Source organism: Macadamia integrifolia, chromosome 7 (assembly GCF_013358625.1).
Source record: "Macadamia integrifolia cultivar HAES 741 chromosome 7, SCU_Mint_v3, whole genome shotgun sequence".
NCBI lineage: Eukaryota > Viridiplantae > Streptophyta > Magnoliopsida > Proteales > Proteaceae > Macadamia > Macadamia integrifolia.
The window spans coordinates 12,410,526-12,420,680 of record NC_056563.1 but is presented as its reverse complement, the minus strand read 5'-3'; the positions used below and the strand labels follow the sequence as shown (position 1 = coordinate 12,420,680).

Genomic DNA, 10,155 nt, shown 5'->3' with positions numbered 1-10,155 from the left:
CCCTTTAGTAATGTTTGTCTATATATCTCTCACCAATCCATCGCTTAGGGCGATCCAATAGTATGATGGCAAAACATTTTTTACATACCCCGAAGGCATAAGCGTTGTGGTTTCCACTAAGGGCAGCTGCGTATTTTCACTCAAGACTATGCCAACTGATTTTTTAGAATTAATATTTATTGTGATGTGTGATAAAGTGTATGCAATGCATGATGCAAGTAATTCCATCAAAATTAGCATATAAAAACATAAAAAAAAGAGTATTGTATAGTACAACATATATGCAAAACATATTAGAAGTTTGACCTAAATCTTTTCCCCAGCAAGATCGCCACTACAGGAACATGGTACGCTAACAAGGGCATACTCATCATCGCCAGACTCCTCATTTCTCACCACGGATGCTATATTGATGATGAAGATGCCCTTGCCAACGTTCTATGTCCTCATAGGTGGTAGAGGTTGGGGTGCCAATGGGGTTAGGATGTCATTGCAGGTCAAGGTAGAGCGGTCGATCGCATAGAGACAATAATGAGCAACCCAAACCAAGGAGATAGCAAAGGCAAAGAGTGGTAAAAAAATGCTTGATCAGCCCGATGCTGCCCCTAAGCCAGGTCAGCACTTTTTTGGGTTGGAATTTTCATGCCCAATGTCTGGTGGAGCTTGTGTTGAGTCTGGCCCGGCCCAATTAGGGTCAATTAAGGCCGTGTTGGGTTGGGTTAAAACCGACAGGGCTGCGCTTGGGTTGAGATACCTGACATAGGGTTGGGCTATGCCAGAGCTGAATTAAGATACCGAGAAAATAGGTTGTCGGGGAAAACCTCTGATACCATGCAAGGTTCTAAAACTCGGAAACGGTCATGGGATTGGTCAAGGCCAACCGTTTTGATACTGTTTCGAAATGGACTGGATTGTACCTTAACGGATAGATCTACTCTTTTTTTTGTTTTTTGTTTTTTTCTTTTTTCTTAAAATCAATTTTTATAACAATTTTATCCTTGGGTCATACATGTGGAATGGGATTGGAATGGTCAGAATTAGGGATCGATACCATTTCCGATCCAATCAATACTGACTGTTCCGTTACGTTTTTCATAACCATGATACCATGTTAGAACTGGTAAAATTTTGTGTATTCTATTATAGGGGATGCAAAAGTGAACAAGAAAAGAAATAATAGAAAAACAAATATTGATACAATCAATTACAAGATAAAAAAATATTGCCAAGACTTATAGCTGATGGGTCCATATCTAGTTAGATTTACAATCTATTAAAACTAACAAAAATAAAGACAATTTCTTGGAGACATTCACTAATCTATTACTCATATTGAGATTATCATCCTTCTTTTCACAATTAGAGAGTGTGGCCTAAGGATGTGAATTTAAAATCGAAATCATTTACCTAAATCAAATCGAATCGTTTACACCTAAATCGTAAAACCGTTTATTATATGGTTTGGTTTTGATTTTAAAATTGAAACTGTGATTTGATTTTAGTTTTAAAGTATAAACAATTGGTAAATCGTTAAATCGATTAACATATACATAGTTAGTTTAAGTACTTCAATATTAAATTTACATATATTTAAATAAAATAGTTCGAGTTTACATTAAATAGCTACTAAAAAATCAGATAACAATAAACAATTCAATTCTTTTTTGGTAACGAATAAAAAATTCAATCCAATGTTACAATTTACATCCATGTTACTAAAAAGTTTAGAGGCACAATAGATGTTTGGATTAAAAAAAAAAAAAAAGACACAAGAAAACCGATTAAACCAAAACTGTTTCTAAATAGTTTCGATTTTAATGTATGAAATAGTTTATTAAATGATTAAGTTTTGATTTTACTTAAAAAATATTGCATCAAATCGTATCAAACCATCTACACCATAATCAAACCTGATTAACCCCTGTGGCCCCCATTGAGCACAAAAGGTATGCCCAAATCAATGCCCTTATTTTTATTTCAAAACATGTTCTATTTATTATTATTGTTTTGCAAAATCATGTTCTAATTTAACTTTGGCTTGCTTAAGAAAATGACTTAAAAGGAGTCTAGCCCCTTACTCCCCCCAAACAGCTTAGAAGGAACAGGTGGCATGTACAGAGTGGGTTCTAACTTCCAAGCATTCTAAAAAAAAAAAAAAAGGCAAAATGGTCGCGGTACGTGCAGAAAAATAGGAATACGGAACGTTCGGAGCTCGGTGAATGTTCACGTAAGTGATATGATTGACACATGTTAAATATGTTAATCCTGCTAACAGAGTTGTAAACAGTTACAACTCTGTTTAATATTATTAATAATTAAATAAATAAATAATAAAAATCCCAATATAAGCGGACTCCTCCTTTCATTCCGCTTAGAAATCTCAATCCTCTCTTTCTCTCTCTCCTTGCTTCTTCTTCAAGTGTTCCTTCTTTCTTCTTCCTTTTTCACTGCTCTCCAATCTAGTTGAAGTTTTGTTTACCAATTTCAGTGAAGATTTGCATACATGGTAAATTTTCATAGGTTAATAATATCTATCTAATGAGTAATAATAAAATCTTAGATATTCAACAGCTTTGTTTACTTTATAAATTCAAATTTGTCTTTTGCCATACGTGCAAACTTTACTGTCCAAATCCCTTCCCTGATGATTAATATGTAAACATGGTATTTGGATATGTGTGGCCAAATCTCTCATATGCTCAGTGCCTTTTTTCTTATCTCATCTTATTTTGAAAGAGAGAGAGAGAGAGATGATAATGATGATGGCGGACTATAAAAAGAAGGAACAACGTTGAAGAAAAGCAAGGAGAGAGAGAGAGAGAGAGGAGTCCACTTATATTGGATTTTTATTTTTTATTTATTTATTTATATAAAAAAATATTAGACAAGTTAAAAACCACATCTATCATCTCTTCACCCTAAAAACTAGGAATCAGTTACAATATAAAAAACTAATAAATGATTTAGATTAATCTAAACTTAAATGAACGATTAATATTAAAAGAAATTGAAAATAAAATTACAATACATACGTCTTGTTACCACTCGCCCAAAAAAAAAAAAAAAATTCCCAACAAGCAATTCATATGGTCCCGACTCCCATCTACTTATAAACCACCTCCCTCAAAATAATTAAATGAGCCTCAAAAGATTAAATATTATTAAGACTTTAAAGACATCTGATTGACTCTGTAAGTCAAACCACGTCACTCTGGTGTTTTTCATTTTCACATCATTCATACTTCATGCTGACCTGGATCACACTTGACTTGAGAACACAAGGGTCCGAGTTGACCCAGATTCTGACTCGGAGAGTCGAGAAGAATCCAAAGTCTACGAAACCCTAATTCCCCATTCTCTCCAACAAACAAAAGAGTGATAATGTGAGGGTATCTCAGTCAGAAAGAAACCCATCAAAGGCAAGCTAGTCTGCATCCTCTCTACCCCACACCCTGGGGCTCCATAGGACAATCATGTTTTCCTAATCTTGGAAAGAAAATGAAGATTATGAAGGTGACCCAAACCAGAAGATTCCTCTTTTTCTTTGCATTTCAATCACCATTGAAGTCTGGAGACAATTACCAACAAACCCTGACCAAATAAAGTTAACTGCCTCCAAAATTTATACCAGGATTAGATGGTGATGCTGCTGCTGCTGCTGCTGCTGGAAATTGCAATTATTCTATGAAGGGAAGCCTCGTTTAGTGTGTGGTACCCATTTTTAATTATGTCTCCCCTCCCCCTCCCCCTGCCCCTTGGGCCTTGATAAAAGAGACAAAATGATGAAGAAGCCAAGCGAGGAGAAGCAGACACTAGATTAAATATATAAAAACACATCCCATCGGTCTTGTCATAACAAATATATTTATGTACATGAGAGATTTGCTTTGGGATCAATGTTCATGAGAGATTAGCTTGGATTTGCAGAGAAGACTCAACACAGAAGGGAGGAAGAAAGGTTGCAGAGAAGATAAAAAGGAAGATAATAAAGAAAGGAGAGGAATGGGGTCTTTCTCGTTTCAATGTTTTTGCTTTTTCTTGATTTTTTTTTTTTTTTTCATTCTCATACAAAGAAAGAATTATTACTACACAAACAATTATCCTAGCTGTACAAAGCTCCTCACTGTTCCTCTCTGCCCATCTGTTCTTTCCCCTTTGGTCCCTTTGGACCAAACAAATAAAACTTCAAAACTCACATCAATTTAAAAAGAAAGAAAAATCAGAGAAATAAATATCAAAAGCCACAGAAAATGAGAGGTGGGTATGTCTTCTTGGATCATCCAGACGGTGACTGGGTTGGATGGAATTCCAAGGCACTCAAAACTCAAAAAAACTCGCCTCCTGCTTCTCAACAGCAAAATCAACAATCTCTTTTCCCTGCTACTAAAGAAAAAAATAATAATTAAAAACAAGTACAGAAAAGCTTGGAAGAAGAGAAACCTAAAATGACCATTTAAAACTCCAAGAAAAATAACAGTTGAATGATTCAGTGTACATATATAAATATTGAAAACCCAAAAAAATTAACTAACTTGAATGAGTTTAGGAAGCTTGTCACTGTGAACTGTTTGGGTGTTCATCACCACTATCAGTAGATTGAGTCTGATGGTGGCTATGAACCAGTTGATGATGATCCATGCCATGTTGCTGCTCTGAACTCATACTCAATCCGGCACCTCTATTGTAAGCATTAAGAGCTGCCAACATCCCCAGATTCGTCTCTGAGATGCCCAGACCCAGATGCTGAGATGCAACCATAGACCCAAGTGGAACCGAACCAAGCCCACCAGAAAAGTTTATTCTGGGCATGAAATGTAGAGGCGCTTGAAGTGTGTTCCCAGTAGCTGTAGGTATCGAAGTTGCTCTGTACTGTCCTCCTGCAGTGGGGAATGTCCATAGAGGTTCTGAAGGGCCAGTAGCAGCAGCAGCGCTACCAGATGAGGGGGTGCCGCCAGTGACGGGAAGCATCCAGAATCCGCCGCCGCCACTGGTTGGGGCAGGCCCGACAGCCCACATTGCCGTCGCCGGCCGGATTAACCCAGGTGCCGCAACCCCACCCTCACCTGCACCACCTCCTTGTTCCTGCTGTTGCCGAGGCTTACTCGCAGAGAGCGACGTTTCATCCCCAGTTTCCTGCTGCGACTCTGCTTCCTCCTTAAATAGATCTTCTCTGAAGCGTTTTCTCAAATAGCTGTCAGAAGAATCTCCCCCAGAACCACCGGCACCACCACCATCACCAGGCAGAGCTTCTTCCCCCGTCAATACATGATGTTGTTGAGGATGAAACCCTAGCATATCTCCACCGGCGATGAACCTCCGACCGGCGTCACTTTCGTCGTAGTGATGGGGATGGTGGACAAGGCCTAATGCGCCATGGAATGAATGAGGAAGGGATTTAGAAGGTGGGGCTGAGAGGGTGGAGCCACTGCTGCGTAGAGAGACATTAAGTGTAGATATATTGGCAGGGATAGTGCCTGTACCGGTAGCGGCGATGATGGCAGGCTCTGCTTGCTGTAAAAGCCATTCGATGGTTTCACCGTCGGATTTGTGACCCAATTCCTTCGTCAATTGGAAAACCCTCGCGGCACAGGTGGCCGGCATGCGGATGCGGCGACCTCGGCCGTCTACTTTCGTGTGTCTGTCTTTCGATGATCGCTTAACGGCAGTGGTGGTAGTAGAAATCGAAAGCTGCTGTTGGTTATCCTTGGAAGGATCGACGAGAGGGGCAGATCGATTAGATGGGTAGGAGTCGGATTTGGTGGAGATGGCAAGGGAAGCATCGATGAGTGTTGGTGACCGAGGACTGGTGGAAGTGGCGGTAGTTGTAGAAGTGGAAAAGCCTGCAACTCCATTACCACCACCACCACCACTAGCGCCAGCTTCGATGGAGATGGAGCCCATGAATGGGCCTGACCCGGGGCCGGGACCTGGCCCCGATCGGTCATCGAAAGGGACCAACTGCAAAGAAGAAGACTGGTGTTGTTGATGATTATTGCTCCGTGAGTCGGTTGATTCCATCTTAGGTTCTTCAAGAAACCCACGAGACACACTTGTTTTCTCCTTTTTGCTGCTTTGATTGATCAAACATTCAAACCCATCTCATATCCTATCCAGTTCCCCCACTTCAAGATCTCATTCTCCTCTTCTCCTTTGGCCAGAGTGTGTATCATGTGTGGGAGTGTGTGAATGAGAAGAAAGAGAGATACTAATGAGCTTCTAGATTTTATCCAGACACGTGCAGGTCTGGTGCTAAGCTTCGACTCATTGTGGGGTTCTCTTTCTTCTGATTGACTGTTATCTCTCTCTACCCCTTCCCCCTCAGTGCAAGACTGAAGAGACACAGGTGGGGAGGGGATGGGAAGAGATGAAGGGACGTTGAAACTTAGAGAGAGAAACCTAATAAAAGCTCAAATTTTTCTTCTCTGTTTATCTGCTAATCTTTTTTTTTTTCCTTCAATAATTTACTTGGGTCCGGCCAGTGGGGACTGGAAAAGTAGCAGTAGCCCACTCGTGGGGCCTCGTAAGGAATGTTAAATGGGATTCTCTTCAGGGAGATTATTGAGTGTATATAAAAAGAAAAACTACTACAAATACAGAATGTCAAGATGAAAGCATAAGTTTCAAGATTTACCCTTCTTGGCTCTCTCTCCCTCTCTCTCTCTCTCTCTTTCTCTCTCTCACTCTTAACCCCCTCCTCCTTTTACCATCTTCACCTTTTTCCTCATCTTTCCACCCTCAGTTCCACCCGTCCCTTTCTCTGTCTATATTTGTTGATAATGATGATGACTCTAATCAAGTCCAGCCAACCACCTCTCTCTCTCTCTATAACTTATGAGTGTGAGTACAGTAGCCAGTAGGAGTGAATGTGTGAGTGCAGTAGTAGGGTTGTGAATTGTGAGAAACAGACAAGAGATGAGGACTGGTTCAAGACAAAAGAAAGTGCATAAAACTAGCCCTTATTACTGTTGGGTTTATAAATTTACGTCCATAAAATTCACAACACAGTGAAACACCATTAGCCATAACCCTACAATATACCCTCTTTATCTCCTTGCTTTTATAACCCAAATCCTCCCTTCTTTTGTGGAAACCTACTCATTAAAACTCCTCTCTTTCGCTTTCTCTCTCTTTCTATTTTCCATTTTCACAGTTTTCACTTATAAAGATCTTTCCCACCTAACTCCAACTCAATATAAAAGCGTTTCAGAGAAAGAGAGAATCCCCATGCAGTGTTTCTTTTGGCTTTGAGCCTTTGCCTACTGAAATGGGTCAGAAAAAATCAGTCATATGAGAGAGAGAGAGAGAGAGGTGGTAAATTTTTGCACAGGTAAGCGTCAGATAAGCATCTAATGTAGGAGGACAGCTCATCCCAACACAACCACTCGTATCACATTTTTTTTTTCCTGCTTTTTTATTTTAATTCAAAAATAAAGAAGATAATAGTTCAAAATTCTTCAGCCAGTCAACTCCACCAAGCCCCACTTTCTCCATATTATATTATAAAGAAATCATCTCTCCGAACAAAAAAATCTAAAACCAAACCCTGCAGCCCACATCTTCCTCTTCATCCCTACCCCACATTACATATTTTAATACAAACCGCATAATCCAATATAAAAAGGGTTCCTTTGCCATATGACAATATCTTGAACCATACCATTTTTTTAATGAATATCTTGAAGCATACCCATCTCTCTCTCTCTCTCTCTCTCTCTCTCTCTCTCTCTCTCATATACAGAGATGGCATGGCAGACTTTTCAAAAACAAAAATTACATGGTTTGGCGCTAGAACCTTCATCTACGTAGAGATGTAAACGGATTGGATAAGGATCGAATGTCATTGGATTAAGATATCTCTTGATAGGTTATGGAAATTCTTAAACGAATGCGGATGAAAATTAAATCCGATTTTTTGATTATTTGTCTACATCTTTAACTTGTGTTATCTGGGCATTTTTACTCCCGATCGGTAGATATGATTCGCTCTCAATCCAAGTCGCTTAGTTGTCTTAGCTCTTTTCCTCATTCTCTAGACATGTTGAATCTTCAAGAACCCTTAAGATCAACAACAACTTAGCCTTTTTCCCAAGTAAATGAGTTCAGTTACCTAGATCCCTCAAAGAAAAAGATAAAAGGAAGAAGTGAGAAAAGGGGAAAAGAAAGAGAATAGAAACAAGAAAATGCAGCACCTCCTGGACATCCCACCTTAACGTAGTCGGTATCATAGATCTTTGCCCTTCAAGCAGCTTTATTTCATGTCATACTAGGGTCCAAGCCTTAGCTTCTGCATGACTTTCCTTACCAACTAATCTAAGATCATTTTAGGCCTGCCCCCTAACTCTTCTAACTCCTTTCCATTGGATTTGATTATTCCTGCTTACTGGAGCATCATAAGGCATTTATTGAATATGGCCATACCACATTAAGCAGCATTCATGGAGTTTGTCCTGAATTAGAGCCACTCCCAATTCAACCCTTACCTTGTCGTTCATCACTCTATCTCTCCTAATTTTTTCACACATTCATCTCAACATTCGCATCTCTATTACACTCAATATATCCATGTTACGCTTCTTGATTGCCCAACATGCCACCTCATACAATATAATCGGCCTCACTGCTATCCTATAAATTATCTTTGAGTTTGATGAATACGTCGAGCACACAACACTCTGGATGCACATCTCCAGTTCATTCATCATGCTTTAATTTTATGAGAAACATCATCATCTATCTCACCATCATTATTAATAGTTGACCCCAAATATCTAAAACAATCGGATCCAATGAGAACGCACAAGAAAAGTCATTTTTCATTTTATGGGGGTAGAATACTCATTTTGCATCCCCATCTGTTTAAGTGCAGGAGCTACACACTGTCGATAAAAATCATTTTCCTAATATTATATAAGTTTCAAATTTTGCTACTGAATTTGTTTATTATCATGGACAGTACAATTACTGTAGATGCATCACTTTCTCCTTGTTGGGTTCTCCATATTAAGGATTCTCGATAGAGACTTCTCCCATGCCCTTTTGGCCTCAAATCTTCAATCCCATTCCAACTATCAAAGATTACAATAAATAATTGTATCATATATCTATTATTTAATGAAACAACACATAATGTAGGAATTCAATTTCTTATTAATTATCCTCCTTTCTTTATCTTTTATTCATTCACTTGTCACTTGTCCTTTTCCCCGGGTACAATGGGTCAGTTCAAGTAGTCCATTATATGCACACACAAATAATCCGACCCGTGGTGGTTAGCGGGTTTGTTTGATAAAACTTATACAAATGATTGATTTGTTATATTGGGTTGTGAGCCAGGTGGGATTGGGAAATGATGAGTTCAAAAGTCACAAATTATTCGGGTATAGATTGAATTTTTGAACATGTATAACATATCGAATCTTATGTCTTTTGGTAGATTTAGAAAAATTAATGTACTGTATGTAAGGGTGTTAAATGGTTTCGGTTTTAAATTTATATCCTTACTTGTATGTTTCTCTGAATTATTTGTGAACTTATTTTTACAAAAAGAATTCAATTTTTCCTCTTCACCCATCACTTTTGGCAGTTGGATGAGAGACTCTTGGAGCTATGTCAAGGGAGCTTAATAAATCCATTGCTATTAGGATTTCTATTCCTATCGGCTTGCCTCCACAGACAGTGGTGAGGTTCAATAGGCTGGACTCTTTTCCACTGTGGGTGGAATTTGTCTATGCTAAGATCCCTGTTTTCTACTATTTCTGTGGTGCTTGGATCTTTGCCTGGGGTTATGGATATTGCTATTGATGCGTCTGATGACCCACTTTCTATTTGTATGGGTGGTGTAGTCACCCAAAATTTTCACCTACCATTGCCAATGATGATATGGAAGATGTGAATATGATCTATGCTATCAATCATCAGAGAATTTGACCTTTCAAATCAATCTGGACTCAGCATGAAAACTATAATTCAACCCAAAACCCTAGATGAATCCGAAAACCTAATCCATACAAGGCCAAACCATGCTGGATCTTGTGGCACTCGATACTAATAGAATTACGTTGATGAATTGAATCTAAGTATAACAGTGCAGGAATGACATAAAAAAGGATTGACAAACATCCCCATAGTGCAATAAGGTAAGAGTCCTTTAAAAAA

The 10,155-nt window shown here is 38.8% G+C and overlaps 1 protein-coding gene across 3 annotated transcripts; it reads right to left on the bottom strand.

Moving 5' to 3' along the window:
- Positions 1-4,010: 4,010 nt before the first annotated feature.
- LOC122085264 (transcription factor TCP8-like) lies at positions 4,011-6,401 on the bottom strand. 3 transcript variants are annotated; one of them, XM_042653759.1, is made up of 2 exons: positions 4,533-6,401; positions 4,011-4,377 (listed from the first exon to the last, which is right to left on the bottom strand). In XM_042653759.1, the coding sequence occupies exon 1, from the start codon at positions 6,016-6,018 to the stop codon at positions 4,555-4,557; it is 1,464 nt and encodes a 487-aa protein (XP_042509693.1). In that variant the 5' UTR covers positions 6,019-6,401; the 3' UTR covers positions 4,011-4,377; positions 4,533-4,554. The 3 variants fall into 3 exon arrangements, with proteins under 3 accessions (XP_042509693.1, XP_042509690.1, XP_042509691.1); XM_042653756.1 differs by having other exon boundaries at positions 4,011-4,383; positions 4,533-6,400; XM_042653757.1 differs by having other exon boundaries at positions 4,011-4,380; positions 4,533-6,400.
- Positions 6,402-10,155: the final 3,754 nt, after the last annotated feature.